At 40.9% G+C, this 23312-nt stretch overlaps 1 protein-coding gene across 1 annotated transcript in view; it reads right to left on the minus strand.

Annotated features, from left to right (window-relative positions):
• UGT8 (UDP glycosyltransferase 8) overlaps positions 1–23312 on the minus strand; it is a 62470-nt gene that overhangs the window by 18332 nt on the left and 20826 nt on the right. The window contains exon 2 of the mRNA XM_075265353.1: positions 15492–16315. Coding sequence (XP_075121454.1) covers positions 15492–16313 — 822 coding nt within the window. The 5' untranslated portion in view covers positions 16314–16315. The remainder of the gene's footprint in view (positions 1–15491; positions 16316–23312) is intronic.

Here is a 23312-nt window from a genome sequence, read left to right on the forward strand (position 1 = left end):
TTGTTTCATGTCACACTATGGCCCGGTTCACACCTGTGTTTGGGTTTCTATTTGGGGAGTCTGCTTGGTGACCCACTGAACAGAAAGCTAAACGCATTAAAAAGTGGTTACATGAAAGGAAACCTGCGGACCCCATAGACTATAATGGGGTCCATGTGGTTTCTGCTCGGTTCCCGCACTTTTCTCTCCGCATGTTTCGTGCAGAAACAGAGCAGAAACATCACGGTCCCCATTATAGCCTATGGGGTCCACAGGTTTCCTTTAGGTAACTGCGTTTTAATGCATTTAGGTTTCCGTTTGGGGGTCCCCAAACAGATCTCTCAAACTGAAACCGAACACAGATGTGAATTTTCCTCTGCGGACTTTCTGCTTCCACTATGTTTATACAGAAAATGCCAGTGTTCCCTTTGGTATAATTGACATGCTGTGATTTACAGAAATACTCGGGTTTTTGAAATCGCAGCATGTCCGCTCCAGATATTTTTTTCTGCAGTGTTTGGATGGGATTAGCCAAATTTTAGCCAGGGTTATTTTGTAGCAGTGTTTCCGCCGCAGCCAAGACACAGTTTTTAAAGCATGGGGCCCAGTCCTAAAGGTTTTTTTTTTGGCAAGAATTATTTTTTTTTTTCCATTAAATACATACAAATTGCTGTTCAAACAAATCTATGCAAATCTGAAAGCAATATCCTATGCCACTTTTCATTTCTGTCCCCCCCCCCCGTGTCTTTATTTAGTTCACAGATTCAGTATAATGGCAACCAATCATCGCCCTCCAATAAATCCTCAGGAGGGTGGCAAGTGATTGAAGATGGCGCCGCTCATGCATCTCTTAACACTTTAGATGATGCAGTTGCGTTTAATTGTAAAGTGTTCACAGCTGCAATCAGCTATTAGTGGTAGATGTCGGTGGTAATCTCCACCTGGCATCCTCCATGTATGGACAGGGCTCAACTCCTGAACCCTCTTCCATACACCCTCTCACACCTAATCACTTACATGTATGTAATTTTGTGTGAAGGGGGTTAAAGGAGCTTTTTTCTGCACAGATCTTCAATATACAATGTGATGTAATGCTAAGCTGAAAAAAATGTTCACTTCTTAGCGTGGACTGTGCTGCAAAACTGCAGCATTTTACAGTCCCTGCAAAGTGGATGCAATTCTAACAAATCCTATTCACACATTGCAGAAAAATATGCGCAGTGGAAATGCTACAATTTCCAAAACTGTTGCAGTTTTGGAAATAACAGAATGTCAATTATATGTCAAAGCGCTGTGGGAAAAATCAGAATGCATGTCTGCCGCAATTTTTCCTTCAACCCGCTACCAAAAATGCCCCTTACTCCTACAAAAATGTTTCACTATGTAAAAAAAAATAAATAAAACAATAAAAAAACAGGGTATTGCCAGGTCTATAACAACCCAGCAGAAATAGTGATTTTTCGGCATCTCTGCTCAAAAAAAAAAAAAAAAAAGGAATAAAAGTTGTATACATCCTAAAATGCCACTAAAAAAAAAAAAAAAAAAAAAAAAGGTAGTGTTGGCCAAAACTATTGGCACCCCTGCAAGTCTGTCACATAATACTCATTTTCTTCCAGAAACTGATTGCAATCACAAATTCTTTGGAATTATTATCTTCATTTAATTTGTCTTCAATGGAAAACCACAAAAAGAATTGTCAAAAAGCCAAATTGGATATAATTCTACACCAAACATAAAAAAGGGGTGGACTAAAGTTTTGGCACCGTTTGAAAAATCATGTGATGCTTCTCTAATGTGTGTAATTAATAGCACCTGCTACTTACCTGAGGCACGTAACAGGTGGTGGCAATAACTAAATCACACTTGCAGCCAGTTGAAATGGATTAAAGTTGACTCAACCTCTGTCCTGTGTCCTTGTGTGTACCACATTGAGCATGGAGAAAAGAAAGAAGACCAAAGAACTGCCTGAGGACATGAGAATGCAAGGAACCATGAGCAATCTCAAGGCTACAAGTCCATCTCCAAAGACCTGAATGTTCCTGTATCTACCGTGCGCAGTGTCATCAAGAAGTTTAAAGCCCATGGCACTGTGGCTAACCTCACTAGATGTGGACGGAAAAGAAAAATTGACGAGAGATTTCAACGCAAGATTGTGTGGATGGTGGATAAAGAACCTCGACTAACATCCAAACAAGTTCAAGCTGCCCTGCAGTCCGAGGGTACAACAGTGTCAACCTGTACTATCCGTCGGCATCTGAATGAAAAGGGACTGTATGGTAGGATACCCAGGAAGACCCCACTTCTTACACAGAGACATAAAAAAGCCAGGCTGGAGTTTGCCAAAACGTACCTGAGAAAGCCAAAAACGTTTTGGAAGAATGTTCTCTGGTCAGATGAGACAAAAGTAGAGCTTTTTGGGAAAAGGCATCAACATAGAGAGTTTACAGCTACCTCTGGCACTGGACTGCTTGACCGTGTGCATGGCATTATGAAGTCTGAAGACTACTAACAAATTTTGCAGCATAATGTAGGGCCCAGTGTGAGAAAGCTGGGTCTCCCTCAGAGGTCATGGGTCTTCCAGCAGGACAATGACCCAAAACACACTTCAAAAAGCACTAGAAAATGGTTTGAGAGAAAGCACTGGAGACTTCTTAAGTGGCCAGCAATGAGTCCAGACCTGAATCCCATAGAACACCTGTGGAGAGATCTCAAAATGGCAGTTTGGAGAAGGCCCCCTTCACATCTCAGGGACCTGGAGCAGTTTGCCAAAGAAGAATGGTCTAAAATTCCAGCAGAGCATTGTAAGAAACTCATTGATGGTTACCGGAAGCGATTGTTTGCAGTTATTTTGTCTAAAGGTTGTGCTACCAAGTAATAGGCTGAGGGTGCCAATACTTTTGTCTGGCCCATTTTTGGAGTTTTGTGTAAAATGATCAATGATTTGACTTTTTTCATTGTCTTTTGTGTTTTTTCGGTACTATTCCGTTATCGGGCCAGCAGCAGCGCAGTTCAGCAGCAGCTTTCGGGACAGCAGTTCAGCAGCGGGAATTACAATGACATCCGAGGACTGCTGGCCCGATGCTTGTGCCCAGTAACCAGTACATCGATGACCCCCCTCCCCCATCCTTCTCCTCCTGCCAGTGCTGCCCCCCAGCTCTCCTTACATCTTCCCCGTACCCTCTCCCCGCCACACGACTAGGCCTCACCTCAGCGCTAGTACCGAGACCGAAAGGAAAGACACCGGGGCTCAATCCAGGCCCTGACAAGAAACACGCCGACTATAGGAACGGTGAGCTACAGCGAGCCGGAGGGACAAACTTTCTGCAGCGTCCGGCGGCTATCTAGTAGCATTCATTGCTCAAGATTTACGGTGAGGCCTATTACAGGGAGAGGGTACGGGGCAGATGTAAGAAGAGCTGGGGGGCAGCACTGGAAGGAAGAGGAGGATGAGGGCATCGATCGATGTACTGCCTACTACACACAAGCACGGCCTCTATCATCGGGCCAGCATCGGCTTAGTCATGTGGCGGGGAGAGGGTACGGGGTAGATGTAAGGAGAGCTGGGGGGCAGCACTGGAAGGAGGAGGAGATGGAGGGGGGGTCATTGATGTACTGGCTACTGGGCACAAGCATCGGGCCAGCAGTCCTCGGATGTCATTGTAATTCCCGCTGCTGAACTGAACTGCTGTCCCGAAAGCTGGTGCTGAAATGCGCTGCTGCTGGCCCGATAACGGAATAGTACCGTTTTTTCATTACAAGCAAAATAAATGAAGATATTAATACCAAAGAGTTTGTGCTTGCAATCATTTTCTAGAAGACAACGAGTATTATCTGACAGAATTGCAGGGGTGCCAATACTTTTGGCCAACACTGTACATCTCATTCTACAAAAAAAAAAAAACAATCCCACAACTAGCTCCATATATAGAAAAAAAAGTACACCTTTCAGAAAACAGTGATGCAAAAAAAATTTCACAAATATTTGCCACTTTACACAAAAAAAGAGCAAAGCCACAATTGACTTTTTTTTACCCCCTGCAGAAAGAATAATTGGATAATTTAACCAATAGCTTAGAAGCATCCCACAACGATGTCACTAAAAGGTGCCTCTCATCATTTGAATAAAAAAATGCAACAATGCATACAATGCAACAACCAAAACATTAAAAGTAGTCACATCTTTAAGGCAAACTGGCTAAGGCAGGAAGGGAAATGTGTAATTTGTGTGAGCGTGTATCAGTATATATGGGTATAAACTGCTGTTTGGGTACACAGCAGAGCCCAGTAAAGAAAAAGCTCTACCACTGAAATGCCAGTAAAATGGAATCCCCTGACATGTGACTCCATTTTATAAACTGTACCTCAAGGAATTTAACCAGGGAAGTAGTGAACATTTTTATCCCCACGTGTTGAAACAATTTGCTTTCCAGAATTTATTTTATTAATGGTTTTGAATTTTTAAAAGGTTTTCATTTTACAAATTTAATCCCATTGGAGGACTTGAACCAACAGTCTTCTGATCACTGGTTCATTACTGAATACTCCAGTACAGAAGTATTGAAGTTTTTAACAGCTGTCAGTCATAACTAATCAATACTGCAGACTAGAGCAGCTGATGGCAGACACAGGGTGATGGAACAGGCCCCGGATAGACACCGCAGGCACCCAGAGGCTGCCTAACAGAATGCTAAAGGGACACCCGGAAGTGGCATGGAAGGGGGGTTGATTAGGCCATTGTCAACCCTAGAAACCACTTAGATGCTGTTTTCATGATCAAAGATATCTCGGTTTCTAGTTAACAGGTTTCCATGCCATACCATTACAGTATGCTGCTCCAATAGGTGAAACGGGTTAACCAAAAACAAAAAAGTTTCAAAATCACTTTTCTAATTCACTGTCATTAAAAATAACATCTTAAAATTATTTTTGCCCCTTTTTTTCTTGACAGAAATTGCTTCTATTACTCTTCCTTCATCTCCACAAGCTCAAGGAAAGATTTTTTTCAGCCTAAAAGCCTTTCAGCAAACAGTAGTTGAATCCAGGATCAAAGCTATGGGTTGAAGAGGCTGAACCTAGGACCACAGGTATGCAGCTTAATAGCATAGTTAGATGAGCCACAAGCTCAAGGAAAGATTTTACTCAAGAAAAGATTTCAGTCCAAAAGCATTTTAGCAATGTTCTTCTCTAGAGACACTACAGGCAAAGAGTACTGGTACGTAGAGGTGAATGCCTTAACTTAGAAGTATGGCACGATTCAGAAAATTTGTCTCAGAGATAGGTTTATATAAAAAGTGGCAATCCAAACAAATTGTATTGGTAATGTTTCAGTCACATTATTGACCTTCATCAAACATGGATTATGCCTATAATAAAGTGTCCTGCACGTAGCCAAATGTTCTTGAGGCCGGGTTCACACGGGGTTTTTCAGTCTGAGGCCGCCTCAGGTTCTGGACCAAAAAACGGTTAGCTGCGACTGAATGCCAATGCACTGCACCAGCATCCAGTCGCACACTCTGCCCTGGATTAGGCCCAATGAATGGGCCTAGTTGGGAGGAGGGAGTGTCTTCAGCCTAAGGCCCCACATTGCGGAAACTCAGCTTTTTTTGTTGAAGATTTTGCTGCGTTTTTTTGAGCCAAAGCCAGGAGTGGATTGATCAGAAGGGAGAAGTATAAGAGTTTGCTATATATTTCCCATTCCTTTTGTATCCATACTTGGCTTTGGCTCAAAAAACCACAACAAAATCCGCAATAAAAAAAAAAAAAAAAAAGCTGCGTTTCAGCATTGTGGGGCCTTAGCCTAAGGCTGAGGCCCCACATTGTGGAAATGCTGCTTTTTTTTGTTGTGGTTTTTTGAGATAAAATCAGAAGTGGACTGAACAGAAGGCAGGAGTATAAGAGCTTCCTATATATTTCCCATTCCTTTTGTAGCCATTCTTGGCTTTGGTTCAAAAAACCGCAACAAATTCTGCAACAAAAAGTTGCATTTCCACAACGTGGGGCCTCAATCTAAAGGAGAATTTTTTTCTGCTTGCGCTCTAATAGACTATGTGCTTAAATAATGGCTGACATTCAGGCTGGAATCCATTTCAGCTGGCACTTTGACCAGGATTACACAATTACAATAGGGAACATTTTTACAATAGAAAAACAAGTCTTAATAAGGAGACAAGTATCTTTATATGCAAAGTCAATCAACAATGGAGACCCAGCACTTCACATACTTCCTCCTGGTTCAATCACCACAGACAATTACTAAACATGCTGAAAAACAAGAAAAACAGGTTGCCGATGTAAAATACTCCCATGAAGTATGTAATCTCTTTTTTCTTTATGTGTGAAGGTATTGTGTTGTCAGTATGATAATAAAAGAGTACTCACTTACAGTAACTGTGCCCAGCAGATAATTTATGTAGAGAGATTTAATAGGGGTGCTGCTGGTTTTATAGCTACATGGAGTATTACACATACATATTATATAATATATATATATATATATATATATATATATTTTATTTTTTTTCTTATATGTACATATTTCAGCATTCCCTGTTAAAATACAGGGATGCAGATTGATCTGGGAATGCAAAACTGGGAAGGAACAAACACAAACAATGAATAAATGTTATCCAATAGTGATCTGTTGTACAGACAGGTCAACTACTTACAGTAAAATCTTAACTGTGCCACAGCTTTACAATTTCCTTATGAGATAAAGGTTGTAAATTATATTGTAAACATTGCAAAAAAATATATCATCAAGGTCACTTTTCATCATAGGGAAGCAGGGATTGCAGTTGCGTTTGATGACTTGCCCATGGTCAGACATGAAGGGAACTTGCCAACATCTTTCATCCCTGTAAAAGCTTTTAGAACCAGAGCATTCATTTTGATCTTATGCTTGGTTCACATCTGCATTGGTATTCCGTCCAGGGAAGTCCGCAAGGGGACCCCTCCAACGGAATGCCAAACACAATTGCAAGCACTGTGCAGTAAAAGCACATGGACCCCTTAGACTATAATAGGGTCCGTGTGCTGGGCGCGCGCTGCCCGCACGAATTGTGCGAACAAGAAAGTAGATTGTGAACTACTTTCCTGTCCGCATGATGCCTGCGGAGATCTGGCGGCCAGCACAAGGACCCCATTATAGTCTATGGGGTCCATGTGCTTTCACTAGCACTTTGCTTGCAGTTGCGTTCAGCATTCTGTTCGGGGGGGAGGGGGGAGTTCTCAAGCGGACTCCTCCGGACAGAATACCAATGCATATGTGAACGAGGCCTTACACGTATATTTGGGATATGGTGATTACCAGCTTCCAGTGTCAGTACAAACTTGTAAAACTGAATTTCCCATATAGTTAGAACAATTAGACAAGAATACAAGAAATGTAAAACTATGAACAACAAGCAATTTAATCCTCAGCTTCACCTATTCAAATCTGAGCATGACTTAGGCTTAGTTGGGTGTGCCCCTACTTTTATATCTGAATTCTAAGAAAGTATTGTTTAATCTGATGTCATGAACAAGGAAATGGATATACAAAAGATAGTTGTTGTGATCCACATATTTAGGCTAAGGCCCCATGTTGCGGAAATGCATCTTTTTTTTTTTTTTTTGCATATTTTGCTGTGGTTTTTTTGAGCCAAGGTCAGAAGTGGTTTGAAAAGGAATGGAATATATAGTACTTGGAGTAAAATCTGCAATAAAAAACCTCTGCATATCTGCAACATGGGGCCTGAGCCCCACGTGACATAAAATAATCCCATCCACACATTGCAGAAAAATATGCACAGCGGAAATGCTGCGATTTCCAAAACCACAGCATTTTTGAAAATTGTAGCATGTGAATGATACCTAAGAAACAAAAGAAAAATGGCAGACACCCGGCGCTAATGCCTGCACCGATCACGGGCATTAACCCCCTCTTGCACCTCAGTCAAAGCTGACAGAGACACCATTTTACCACCGGTGCCTAAGTGCCGCCTTTTTCCGAGCGACTGCAGACACCCGGGGCCTGTGTCCCGTTTCTATGACAGCAGGAAGCCTTTTGAAGGCTCTCAGGCCTGTTATTCTATACTTTCTATTGCAGGCTACTCTATAGCCTGCAATAGAAATGCCAGATTTTTGCAATGCATTACATTAGTGAACAGACCCCCTGGGGTTCAGACCTTAGGTGGTCTAATAAATGCAGAAAAATAATAAAATGTAACAAAATAAAAAGTATTAAAAATTCAAATCACCCCCCTTTTCCTAGAACACATATAAAAACACTTAAATACTGTGAAACATACACAATACTTTTTCCCGGGGGGGGGGGGGGGATCAAAATTGTCAACCGACGTATTTTGCACTGTTTTGCCTCTGATAAAAATTTGATTAAAAAGTGATTAAAGCAATAGCAATTCTCTAAAATGGTATAACTGAAAAGTATACCTGGTCCCGCAAAAAAAGATGCTCTATGCATCCCCATAGACAGAAGTATAAAAAAAATAACAGGTGTCAGAATATGGTGACTTTTAGAAAAAAAAAAAAAGTAAATAAAACCATATAAATTTGGTATCCTTGGAATCACACCAACACATAGAATACAGGTGACATGTTATTTTGGCTGCACAGTAAATATTGTAAAAACAAAGCCCAAAAGAAAGTCGCACAAATGCACTTTTTCTTAAAATCCACCCTATTGTGAATTTCTTTCCAGCGTCGTAGTACATTGTACAGAATAATAAGAGGTAGCCTCATGAAGAAAAATTTGTCCCACAAACATTAAGACCTCATATGGTTCTGACAGCGGAAAAATAAAAAAAAGTTATGGGGTTTGGAGGGGGATGGGAAAGGAGTCAAAAACAAGTGGTAGCACTTTACCTTAGAACCATAAAATGATGGAGGTCGAGCATAAGCAGCAACTTCCCTTGCTCTTGTTTGGAGCGGTAAGTGGTCCAGTTAGGAAGAACAGGGGGGGGGCAGATAGGCCACCAATGGTGTTAGAACTGGGTTTGCATAAACGGCATTTGTTGCCTGTCAAAGTTACAAGTCAAAACATTGATCCAGTGAGCTGTGAAAGCTATGTCTTGTCCCTGCACCTTTCTCCACACTGACAGATCCAAGGAGCAGGCCACATTCTCCAAAAGATGGTGATATAAGGTATGATCAGCTTTGCTAGAGAAATAATGGCAGTGAGGTTTTTACTATGGAGGCTGAGTACATGCCATCAGTAGCAGAACTTAAAGGGGTATTCCCATGTACATAAACCTATATTTGTAGATAATTAAAAGTTAAACATTTTTGCAAATACAAGTAGTTAAAAATTCTGCAAAGTTTTAAAGATTTCTTCTAACCATCTTAGTGGTGACAGTCTGTGATCTTGATTGGTTGCCAATGGATACGACCACAAATGCAGAAACTTTCTATGGTCTGGGACTTGTCAGGAACCCAGCTATGATTTTCTTATTGTAGCTGTGTTATCAGGTAGGGACACTACATGTATAAGAAGATATCCCGGCCACAATAAGGAAATAACAGATTTTCTGACCTTAGAAAGACAACAAGACTGTGACCACAAGATATTTAGAGAAAATCTTTAAAAATTCTGCAGAATTTTTAACTACTTATATTTGCAAAAATGCTTAACTTTTAATTATCTACAAATTTCAAAATAATTATGATCATGAGAATACCCCTTTAAGTTGAATCCAGTTAAGTCATTGAACGGACTGGGCACAAATGGAAATTTACTAGACAAACATTTCCTTATGGATGCCTGACATTAGCATTGGGGAGTAGGAAAAAGAGCCAGTGAAGATCATCATGATAATGATGACCACGTAGATGTGGCTTGGTTGCAAGGAAGCGTGTGGGGGATAGGAGTAGAACAGTCTTGCTCACATTGCCACTGCCAATTCTATTTTGCCATATCAGCTAGTGATGCCTTTTCACATGAGCATGGCTAGATGGTTCCAACATTTTACCTGTGTAAATGTGTCTGTCAGTGCCATCTCCACCCTAACTTGCCTTAAACATAACCCAGGCAAATTTGTTTATACACGTTGGTTTGGATTATTACTGGCACGCCAACCAACACCCACATCCTCTATTGTTATTCTCACCCTGACTTGGTTACCAAATCCTGTTTGCATTCATATCATCGGTAATGTCACCTTCTTCCTTGCCACTTTTTTCAGACTTTTGACCTCTATTATTTGTACTGGATGCCCCAACCAATACGACTTTCAATAGCCACGCCTTCACTACTGCCGCCATTAGCTACAGTCATGTCTTCCACCACTGCCCTATCCACTGGAGGAAGATCTTTTACAGCAGGTCCAGATCACTACTAGGTGTCAGTGCTAGTAAGGATTAGGACATGGCAGAGAGGCCACATAGGGAATTACGTGTTACTATAGCAGAGGAGGGGACACACACCAACAACCCAGACTCAAAGTGACTACATCATAGTCAGATGTAATATTCTGCTATGGCTGAAATGAGTGAGCCAAGTAAACATTTCATTTTCATTCTCAGCAGTAACTCAAAATCATAGTTGTGGATGCACATTGGTTATTTATGCAGTTAGAAATAACACTGATCGCAGTGTACAATGGAGAATTTGGCATGAACGAACCTGCAAGAAATTAATGCGAGGGCAATTATCAAAATTTACTTGTGAATGTGCCCAACCTACCTGGCACAAACTAGCTGGCACTGCTGGCTATGAGTTCTCTCCCTCCTGCTATTATCTCACAAAATGACTCACTTACCTGTGCATAATCTAATGTGACCTCCCCACCGACCACTCATTATTGGATGAAAGAATGTCAGAAGTCCGCCTAGGTCACACAGACTATGTAATCTTCCTGTACCTCATGTTCTGGTGGGAAACATTCTGCAACGTCATCAATGGGTTGGTTAGTAGTCTAAACTTTCAGGTCAAAGCTGGTTTGTTATTAACCTGATCACACATTTCTAGTTAATCCTATCCTGCTAATATTATAAATATGAAAGTTTGTGCGTTTGTGTGTTTGTTCCTCAATCGCGCAAAAACGGCTGAACGGATTTGAATGACATTTGGCACATAGATAGTTTGTAACCTCGATTAACACATTGGCTACTTTTTATCCTGGTAAATGACATGGCTTCACAACTGTTCACAATGTTCATATACTATATTAAACTGCTCTTGTAGCAGCTTATCCCAGATTCTGATAAAGCCAGGTCTGTTATCTCTCTATGTAAACACTCAACTAACCCTGGGTGGATTTTGTACGATCATTTGCATATTATCTGATCTGCTCCAGTCAACAATCTGACACACTGGATGGTAAAACACCTTTAATCCAAAGTGACAGTTTGCTACTTTTAAAAATGCTTGGAAAAAGAAAATCCAATTTATCGCAAAATTCAAAAACAATGAGAGCTATGAACGTAGCCAGAAGTCACAGAGTTCTCCTCAAGTGGAGCTGAGGTGGATCATCGGCATCCACAACACGCTCATTATATGGCATCCCAGTGAGCTGCTTAGATGCTGGAACAATCACAGGCACGGCGCAAGGAACAAGTTTAACGGCAGGCCAGCTTGACAGCTGCCGAAACACCGAAGCAGGTGGATTATCAATGCCAACACCACATTCATTATATGGCGCCCCAGCAAGCTGCTTAGATGCTGGAAAATAAAAATAAAAAATCATAGGCACGGTGTGAGGAACAACTTCAGCAACAGGACAGCTTAAGAGCTGCCAAACTGCCGGGGCAGGCAAACCATTGACGGCAGCAATTTGCTGAATATAGGCAGATCATCGACGCCAACAACACGCAGACGAAGTCGCCGGCAGAGGCTAGTGGTGTTATATATACACTGCCTGGTCAAAAAAAGAAAGTCACGTTGTGTAACAAGGTACCGTTCCACCCCTAATATAATTATGAACTGTTCATGACAGGAATTTGCATATATTCTTGAATATATATAATTGAGCTGTAGTCTGTCAAGTGCAGATCATAATTAAAGGTGTGAGGCGATGTCTACCAACGGAAGAGCTACCAGAAGAAGAGATGTTAGTGCCTTCAAGAAGAGGCAAGTTATTGGATTGCATCAGGCCAACAAATCGACCAAGGAGCTAGCCAAAGTAACTGGTATCGGACAGAGAACTGTTCAACGTATCATACGAGCATGGCGAGATGGTGGAGAAACCCCCCCCCCCCCAACCGTGGAAAGTGTGGGCCTAAGACTATACTCAAAACTCGAGGTCGTAGGTCCCTAAAGCGACTGGTGAAGAATAACCGCCGGAAAACCACCTTTGAGCTCACACAGATGTTCAACTTGACGGAGTGACACATTTCGGAGCGAACAATGCAACGAGAACTCAAAGGAATGGGTCTCAACAGTTGTCTCTCCACACAAAAGCCATTGGTGACAGAGACCAACAGACATTGACGCCTGTTATTTGCAAGAGACCACAAGGATTGGACCCTAGAGCAGTGGAGAAAGGTCATGTGGTCAGATGAACAGACTGGGACCAAAATCTTCAGAAGGTTTGGCAAGGAGAAGCGCTCACCCAATTGGATAACAATATGTTTATTAAGGCACAACGCGTTTCAGGCACTTAGGCCCTTTATCAAGTGCAATAAATCACCTTCCCAGAGCAGCTGGGAGTCTTAGTGGTTCCGAGTTCAGGCTCTATTATATCTAGAGCCTGAACTCGGAACCACTAAGACTCCCAGCTGCTCTGGGAAGGTGATTTATTGCACTTGATAAAGGGCCTAAGTGCCTGAAACGCTTCGTGCCTTAATAAACATATCGTTATCCAATTGGGTGAGCGCTTCTCCTTGCCAAACCTTCTAAAGATTTTGGTCCCAGTCTGTTGAGGCCTCTACGTCCCAGTGACGTTTCTTCCAGCTGCTTCCCTCTCGGTTTCTAACATCTTTTTAACTGTTGGGGTTGTTGTGTCCTACACAACCCCCTAAGGTGAGCGGCTTTCCATTTGCTTACCTTTACTCATACTTGTGCTGAATTTACTACACTAGGGTCGGCTCGGTGCCGTATTTTTCTTTTTATCATGTGGTCAGATGAATCACGTTTCACATTGTTTCAGAGTGATGGTCGCGTCCGGGTGTGACGAGAAGCACACGAAACACTGGAATGTGCTGGAAAGGAACCTGCGATGTCACTCACCACCCCCAACGAATCTGCGTAACCTTGGCTCCCTGATACTCGAGAATTGGATTAAAATCCCTAAGTCTACACTACAGAACATTACTCCATGCCGAGACGGATGCGTGCTGTTATTCGTGCTCATGGTGGCCCAACTAAATATTAACACTCGCGACTTTTTTTTTGGCCAGGCAGTGTAGAAGTGTTCTCTTCGATTGATAGGCTGGGTTCACACTACCGCCGCTATCCCTCCTGGAGTTGCCCTCCTAAACCTCGGGAAAACTGGAGAGGACTTGCCGGCAGTCAGCTTTAAAACCCATTCATTGCCACTATGCAGCAAAATACTGTATAAAAGGGCCACTATGGGACATAATAGCGCGTGGGGGGGGGGTGCGCGGGGGAAGTCAAAAGTTCGCCTCGGGACCCCGCCATTCCCAGTTACGCCACTGGCTTTATAACACTAGTCCAGTCTCAAGTAAAAACATTGATCACCAAGCCCTGAAAAGTGTGTAAATCTAATTTTATGGTTATTGTGAGGTATGCAGATTCCTCTAAAAATGTATGGAAAAAACTTGTACATTTAGGCGTACCTTCAGAGTACCTTAAAGAATATGCAAGTGAGTCATATATTGCCTGAGGCCAATTTAGGTGTATAGACTTTCTCCTGAAACTACTTGAATTGTTCTAATTCCTACCAGGGGTGTATCCCAATGATCTTCTGTACAGAATGCTTTTTTTCAGAGAATACTAGTGTAACAAAATTCTATGTAATTTCCATATATGGAAGTCAAAAAGATAAGCATAGGATTGGTTCTTTACAAACGAATAGATAAAATGATGACCTGCACAATAGCAATGCAGAAATAGATATGATAGTTGGCTTTATGGTGGTTCCAGGCAATGCACTTAATGGAGCTATAGCTACATTTAGGTTAAGGTGACTTGTTGCGGAAAATGTGCTAAAAAGCCACCAATTGATTTCAATGTGTAGCGCCCGTAAGCTGGCACACATTAAAGTGAATGGAATCTGTTTTGAACGCTCACACTCTGACACGTGTATACGTGTCTGAATGTGCGGTGCGTTACTCCGTGGGAACGTAGCCTGAGGCCTTTGTCACCTCTGCTGCTTTTAGTTTTCAGTAAGACCTGGTTCACATCTGCGTACGGCCCATTCCATTTCCCTATCCGCATGAAATATACGGAGAGAAAAATCCTGCAAGCAGCACTTTTCTCTCTGCATTTTTCATGCAGAACTGAGCAGAAATCACACGGACCCCATTATAGTCTACGGGGTCTGCAGATTTCCTTAGGTAACCGCTTTTTCATGCAGATAGGCTTCTGTTCAGGGGGTCCCCAAGCAGACTCCCCGAATAGAAACCTGAACGTAGATGTGAACCGGGCCTTAGTGAAGCATCAATTCACCTCACCTATGCATCATTGCTGGCCGAGAATAACAGCAAAACTAAAATTATTCTGTTTGACTTAGCCTCTGTGCAGATGACCATATGACTGGTCAGTGTGCTATCCAGGTTTTTCCCAGATAGCACACTGACCCTTTCATTTCATTTCGGTCATGTATGCAGGCAGACGGGTTGCAAAATATGTTACAGGTCCTATTTCTGTCCGATTTTGCAGACCTGCTTTTGCGGCTCCTTACATTGAATGAAAGGGGCCGTGGAAGTATGGCCAGTGCACGGGCAGGGGACACCTGTTCCTCATGCGCCGCCCATACTGTTTATTAACAGCAGCCGGTTAGCACGTGGTCATGTGAGAAGTGAAAGCACCAACAGGTCAAGACACAGCTATGTCAGATACATCGTGTGGCACTACCCTTAGTTTACGGCAGGTGAACTCCACCTATATCATATCTTGTGTAAAAAACAAGTCAGTCATTCAGAGGCTGTGGAAACCTAAAGAGGAATTTAGTCTTTAGGGGGCTGTCCAAGTCATAGGAAAAATGTAGGTGCAGCAAACAGTGTAACATTTATTGCTTGAAGCCCCAAGCTATGGAAATGCAGCTTTTTTTATTGCAAATTTTGCTGCAGTTTTTTGAGCCAAAGCCAAGAGTGGCTACAAGAGGAATGGAAATATATAGGAAGTTCTTATTCTTCTCTCTTCTGCTGAATCCACTTCTCGCTTTTGGCTCAAAAAAACGCAGCAAAAGCTGCATAAAAAAAAAAAAGCTGTGCTCAAATAGCTTAACCTTTCAATGTGCTGAACAGGGCACATTCAAATAAATAGGACAATTTATTTAATACAAATACAGAAAACTATTCAGTGTAGTTTACTTTTTTTTAAGTATATGTATGAATGATAATTTCATGTAAAAATAAAAAAAATATCATACATTATAGCAGTAACTAAATCTTACCTGTGGCAGTGGGTTGGCTGGTTTGGTGAGAATTCCTCCAACATAAACAACATGTGGGAGAGTTGGTCTAGGAAATTCCAGTGCAACATCCGTGCAAAGCATCCAAAAAGAGGAACCTTGAATTAATTCATACATAGATCTTGCTGGCAGAATGTTGTGCTTCCTCATTATTCGATCATATTTTGGTAGGACAATAAAATTTATTCCAAATCGTGAGACTAAATAGACAATTGTATTTTTAATTCTATCCAGCAAGTTCATCTGATCAGTGAGAAGTGAATTGAATTCTGGGACATAAGATAAAGGTGCAGGGGCACCGACCTCGACAGGAAACCAAAGTCCAGTAGAAAACACAACATATTTAACATCCAAAATATTGGCTATGACTAGTCCACACATTTCGTTTGGATCAACTATCACCAAGTCATAGTTTTCTTTCTTTAGACGTTTCATCACTTCTTGGTTTCCCACCATAATGTCACAATTGCTAGAATAATGATCAAGAATGTCAAACATTTCTAATGCTGTGAACCTCCCCGAGAATATATTCTTCATCTTAGACTGTAGAAATTCATCTGATGTGGTGCTATTAAAAATCCCTGGATAGCGTTGAATTTTATAGTGACTTGATGGTGGCATGTCCCTTCCTTCTGAAACCAGGAAGTCAGTCTCATGGCCTTTTTCGTGTAGAGAAGCAGCAACCGTTTTGAATATATACAGGTGACTTTCGAACATTATTGGCGGGACAATAATAATTTTGGCAGCCTTTGTCATTGCAAGAGTGAACCAGAATAGTAGAGTAATAGATGCAGTAGACTTCATGGCTGTTGTCAAAAATGAGAAATAATGTAAGCACAATAAATATATAAGGTTGTAATTGCCTTCTATACAGCTACTAAACCCAAACACAATTCAGTCAATACCTATCTGTAGGATAACTCTTGGTGATTTGATTTGGAGGTGAAACAATTTCGGATAGTACAAGCGTTCTGTTAAACTACAGGGTGGGCCATAAGTATGGATACACCCAGATATGGATACACCCAAGGTCTACAGATCTCACTTCCTTGGACTTCTATCTCTGGAGCCATTTGAAGGCTATGGTGTGCTCCGTGAAGATCCAGGATGGGGCACCTGAAACATCCTTTAGTGGCTTACTGTTGTTGCTCCATGTCAATAACTTGACAATGAATAAAGCTATGTTAAAAATGAGCACACCATTGTCTTTCTTGTGCAATTTTCCATATTATGATGTGTCACACGACCCCCTTCCCATTGAAAAAAGTAAAGTTGAATCCAAAAAGGCAGCTTTGCAGATGGCCGCCATGGGCAGCACCCAGCCTCAAATGTTTCCCCCTCCCATGTAACAATATGCTACAAACGTTAAGGTGATATCAGCAACCAGTTCCATTTTATCTGGGTGTATCCATACTTAGGGCCCACCCTGTATAATGTCTTACATCAGAAGTCAAGTTATGCTGTAGTAGCAAAGAAGTTACTAAAATCCTTACTTTCTTTAGAAGAAATATAAACGTGATATATAAACTCCGTTCACTTGCATTATAATATTAACAGATTTAATTCAGTTTTATAATAGGTGTAAAGTAACAACAAACATGGTATGATGGCAAATTACCAAGATCCCTAGAAAGCAGGAGCCAGTTTATCTGGATTATTTGGGGCAGGTTCTAACATTACTTCTGCTGGCAACTTATTTTTTATATAGAACTTTACAAGATCTGCCAATAGGCAGCCAGCTATTAATCTAATTCTATGCACCAGCAATATAGGAGAAACTAATGGTGTAAGAACAGTGACCTAGCACATAGTTGAAATACTTTTTAAACACATCATAGAGATATCATTATTAGAGATGAGCGAGTAGTATTCGATCGAGTAGGTACGAATGATTCATGCGGGCAGTGTGCGGCAAGCACACGGAGCCCATGATATGCTACGGGGTTCGTGTGCTTAATTGTTAGGCGCTTGCAGTTGCGCTGATATTCCGTTCGGGGGGGGGGGGGGGGCCCTCCTGCGGACTCCTTCCGGACGGGAGGCAAGAGCTAATGTGAACTGGCCCTAAAAGCAAAGTGGAAGGAGTAGGACATGGCGTGGGGAGAACGATACACCCGCAGGATAGTAGCGCAGTCTACATTGTGGTCTGATCTTAGACTCGAAACGAAACTGTACTTGAAACGAATATCAAATATTTCACTACTCACTCATCTCTAATCATTATCAATGCAAAAAAAATCATATTTGTGTTCTATGCTTTTAAAGCCCCCCACCCATTCCTTCCTCCAAGCAATCGACTAATATCAGCATCTGCTGGAGCTGAAATTTCACAAGTAATCTGAAGAATATCTGCACGGTATGGTTCCCATGATGGATAATGCAGCTTGGCTCACACTCCTTTCAGTTGATCAGAGAGGAGCTGGGTGTCAAAACTCCATATATCTGATATTGATGACTTATCCTAAGAATATCTAAAGACAACCACTTTAAATAAGCTAGGTTGGCGTCTTAAAGAGGACCTTTCATGTCCTCAAGAAAGTGCGGTTTTATATATTGCAAGAAAGCTGAGAGTGCGCTGAAACAAATAAGACAATTAACAGAAGTATATTACATTTCTTCATTATGTTTTTCAGGTCAAGCCAGATTGATGGAATTTAGAAAGGAAAGTTTAATAATATCTAAGGTCTTCTTCACATCACCAGTTGGCTCCTTTAATTCTATAGTAAAAACAAATTTAAACATACCCCCACATTGAATCCAAAGACTTTAATAGAAAATCCTGAGCCCGAACGATTCGCTTTTAGCTTCTGTTTTGCTGGATATTCATTTGTTTATGTTTATTTCCAAGGTAAGAAAAGTGTGGGATATTATAGTTTTAAAATGAAATAGTAGTCATACTAATATGTATACCTTATAAACCATAGCAGAACGCTGCATATTTATTTGCTTAAAGCCAACCTGTCATCAAGACATACATCATTTGATTGTTGCTGTGAACCTGAACAATTTCGCAATATAATCTGTCCATCCAATCAAAATATATGGTCCTAGAAGGTTATATGTAAATTAGATTGGATGCTCCAAGTGGGCAGGTTAGATTTTTTTTTTTTTCATACTTTTTAACATATTGAAGATTTGTTATTTCAAGTATACTTGCCATCCTACAGCATCAAAAACTTTTTAGACCATTTCTAAAAGATACTTTACAAAGTTATAATCATTTGCTTTTAACAAAGCTGTAACATCTCCCCCCAACATGCTACCTATCTGCAGCACCTTATAAAAACATATTTTTGGTAAATTTTTTGTAAAATTTTATAACATTTTTCATATTATAGAAATGCCCATGGCAACACCCCAAAAAATACAGCATGTAAAATACCAAACAGATGTGTTTAGACTTTTTGACAGTTTGCTAAATACTTAAAGGGGCTCTATCACTGGGAAAAGTCATTTTTATCTAAACACATGCTTGCATAGGCTTTAGAAATTCTACTTCACACCTACCTTTAGTATGTAAATTGGCTCAGGGCTCATTCACATCTGCGTTGCCCTCTCCGTTCTGCAGGTTTCCGTTTCCTGCACAAAACAGAGGCAGGATACGGAAACCTGCAGGACTCTCTCACCCATTCATTTCAATGGGTGAGAAAGCTGTCCGGCCGTGAGCGGCAGTGAGCGTTTTATGCTCTCCGCCGCGAAACCAGGTTTTTTAATCCAGACACAGAGTCAGACATGCAGTACTCTCTGTCCGGATTTAAAAAAACGGTTTCGCGGCGGAGAGCATAAAACGCTCACCGCCGCTCACGGCCGGACCCGGTCTGTGGTTTCCATCTTCTTCCATGCAGAAGACGGAAACCACAGAACGGAGACCAGAACGCAGGTGTGAACCTAGCGTCAGTGGTTTCTGAATAAGTCTGTTTTTATTAATATGCTAATGAGTTTTCAGCCAGTACAGGAAGTTCCCAGCAGCCTCCTCTCTCCTATTATCTTCTATATGTGTGAGGCAAACAGGAAGCTGAGTCATCAGCAGCAGCCTCCCATAGGAAACAACAGGAGAGGAGTGCACGATGTATCGTGCAACAGTCTAATTAGCATATGAATAAAAACGAAACCAATGAGGCAATCTACATACTAAAGGTAGGTGTGGAATAGACTTTCTAAAGGCTATGCAAGGATGTGATTAGTTAAAAATTACTTTTCCCAGTGAGAGCCCCTTTAATGTAACTTTTTTTTTACCCCGCCAAAAAAAAAAAAAACACATGAAAAACACCATATTAAAGGACCTAAGCTAACTACCGTGGTAGCAGCGGAGGCAGCTGCCACAGGGCCTGGGACACTAGGGGGCTCGGTGACAGCTGCTACTGCTGCAGATTTTTTTATTTATTTATTTTTAAAATAGGCCGTTACCTGCTGGTGTAACTCCAGCACGTAACCAGCCCTATTTACTGCATTTCCCCAATTGCTTATACACACCCTGCACCCCACGTCACCTTCTTATTCACTGCACGCTCATGTACCCCTATTTGAGGGGGCCCCATGTCAAAAGTTCGCCACGGGGCCCCGCCATTCCTAGTTACGCCACTGGACCTAAGGCTCCACGTAGCAGACCTAGAGAGAAAGAGTGCTGCAGGAAAAAATGTTTAGCAACTGCTACATCTTTAAGTGACAAATCTTGGTAATATTAAGATTTCATAAAAATATTTAAAAAATTGTAGATTTCCATGTCACTTGTTAATGGTACAGAATGCAAGTACAGTAAACATGCTCATAGAAAAAAAAAAAAACTTAGCATGCGTACAATGAAGCATGTAAAAAATGTAAACTATCCCAAAATCATATCCCCAGATATTAGCATATAACTAGGCCCAGACATGTAATAGCACAAAATATTTGTGTGTCACATTATTTATTTAGAATTTTGTTTCAGTTCCACATTTATTATGTACTGGAATGCCTTACTAAAGTGACATTTACCTGAAGCAAAGAGAACAATTCATTAATGTGGAGAAGTGAAAGTGTTTACTCGCCCATTCAGTGACATTTCAGCCCTAGCAAAAGACCTTTAATAAGTTCTGCAATTCTGTAGTCTAATATGGATTTTACTTCCTTGTCATTTCAAGATCTTTGTCAATAAATGAAAACATGTACAGTTCTAATAAACCTCATACCTGGGAGTTTCATACAACTTCAACCATTGTAGCCTATCATCTAAATAAGAAAAATCAAGTATCTCTTTAATGCAACATAAGACAAGGTATATACCACATCTGGTGAAGGTTCATAGAATAAAACAGGAACATGCCCAGATGAAGAGTACATGTCTATCATGCCCACAAACTTCAGTAGTCACATACCCAGTATGTCAGCACACAGATGTTTCATATGTTATGACATTTAGTTGTGAGGCCATTTATACAGTCCATTAACCAGAAATGAACATTTCGACAAACACTTGATCACAATGAATTGGCCAGATAGCGGGGTAGTGTAATAGGGAATAGTGTGCAGTCATATGTTGATAGTCAGCACTTTTTTATATACTAGTAGGATCCTGAAGTTACGGTATATTTGGGTCCTTTCTCCATTGTCATTGAAGATACCGTTAAACTTTGCTTACGGGCTTATGTAATTGGGATCACAAATTCCTAAGTGGGTTGCTCACACTTATGTACCTATTGGAAATGTTGGGGAGAATTTCTATGAAGTTCCTATGATACAGATAGAATCTCATTAAATGTGGCTTGATCCACATAATAAACATCAATTTTCCTATTGAGCTTTTTGTTTTCCCTTTAACTATCCCTCCATGGCTAGGGTAGAGACACTATAGTGCATTATTTGATACTAAGGCAGACTTTCACAGTTTCTTATATGTTGTGATGTCTTGTTATTATTTTGTTTTCATTAATAAAAGTTATGTTTATTTATCTACTAAGACCTATCAACCAATACAAATATTCTGTTTATAAGACATATGATAGTGTCCATGTAGATGTTCACTTTCGCCCTATTGTATCTGAAGTGAATACAAATTTTCTTGATTTGATCATGCTTTGCATCACTTTTAGGCTACATATATCATCCCCAGGGCCTTAGCTATAAAAGGTGCATAGGTAGTAATAGTTACCAGGCTCTGCTGCCTCAGGAGGCCCAAAGGCATACTTCTCAACTGTCCAGGAATCGTGGGACAGCTCAGGATTCTGTCCCAGTCAGTGGGAGTTAGGTCTCCATTTCAACTCGTCTGCGTTCAGAGGAGTTGAATACAATAGTGATGGTGTTTGCTCCAACTTCATCATTCTGCCCCTGTTTCTGCTCTGGAAGCTCTAGGCGCAATATAGTGACATCACTTACATTGCATCTGCAGCTCACTGAAGCCTCCAGACCACAGACAGAAGAAGGGAAAAAGGGAAAGGTTTTTTTTTTTGCTTGTTTAGTACCAGAAGAGGGACATAATGTTGAAGGGGCAACTGCAAGGGAACTTTGAACTATGGGGGAAGCTGGAACAGGACATTAAACTAGGGGCAACTGGACGGGTACATTAAATTGGGGGCAACTGAAGAGAGAAATTACACTGTGCGGGTAGCTGTAGGGGGACATTATACTGTTGGGGTAGCTGGAGGGGGTCATTAAACTGAGAGCAGATGAAGGGAGACATTAAACTGGGGACAGATGGAGGGGGAGAATATACTGTGGGGGAAACTGGAGGAGACATTATGAAGTGTAACATTCCAAGTTAAGGTGACTTTAGGGACATAAGAAGAAATGAATGGGAAGTGGGTAGGGCTGAATTTTCCGCTGCTTGCACAAAACACCACACATTCTGTCCTTTTAAAGTTGGGAGGTGTGCCAAAGGCTTCTCTACAACATCAGTACAGGTATTATAGACAGTACATGGTAACATATGGCACACTTTGCTTTGGGACCCAGGAGACTCGATTTACTGTACACCTCTGTCTGAGCTTTCCATTAGACCATACTAAATACTCCTGTACTTGATAACACAAGCTTTTGCCTAGCAACAATATCCTTTCAAAGCTTATATTACAAAAGGCTTAGAACCGAACAACAAAATGGAAAGGTAAATACAGATTTGCATTTTGTGCCAGTATTTAGACGTGTCTTCCAATCCACAAGTGCTAGTTCATTGCTGCATGATCACACTAGTAGGCTTCATGTACACCGCAGTAATATTTCTCCATGGAGGAATGATATATTTAATGCCGTAGATAGGATCAAACTCCATTTTATGAAAGCAGGCAAGCAAATAGAAACTCTTAAATGGGGAGTACAGTAAGCATGGGGCCTATGTGAAAGTCAAGTCAATGATATCGTGCTAGAAACCAGTCAAACAGGAAAATACCAGAAGAAAACAGATTATTATTTATGGGTAGATAAAAAAGAAGAGTAAGACATGCAAAGTATTCTGTTATATGTATAAAAGGTCAGAAATACGACATGAAACAGATAGTTTTACAGCTCAAACATTAATGTAAAGTGCTCATTGAAGCTGCTGGAAGATACTTTACAATACAACATTAGGAAAACGCTGGGATCTCTGTAATTGATGCAGTTATTTTAATGTATTAGTTTTGTACCTCCAAATTAAAGGCTTATTTTAAGAATTAAAAAAATTTTAATTTTAAAAAGTACAATGTTACTCCAAAGAATCTGTATGCTGTCTCCCGGAATCTAGAAAAGCTGTGCATACAAAAGGGTAAAGCAGGGGTCAGAAAGCCTTTTTTTATGGTATGATCTGTTTGTTTGTTTTTTTTAAATTAGTGACAAAGTAGTCAGTTTGCCACATGA

Source organism: Leptodactylus fuscus, chromosome 1 (assembly GCF_031893055.1).
Source record: "Leptodactylus fuscus isolate aLepFus1 chromosome 1, aLepFus1.hap2, whole genome shotgun sequence".
Lineage (NCBI taxonomy): Eukaryota > Metazoa > Chordata > Amphibia > Anura > Leptodactylidae > Leptodactylus > Leptodactylus fuscus.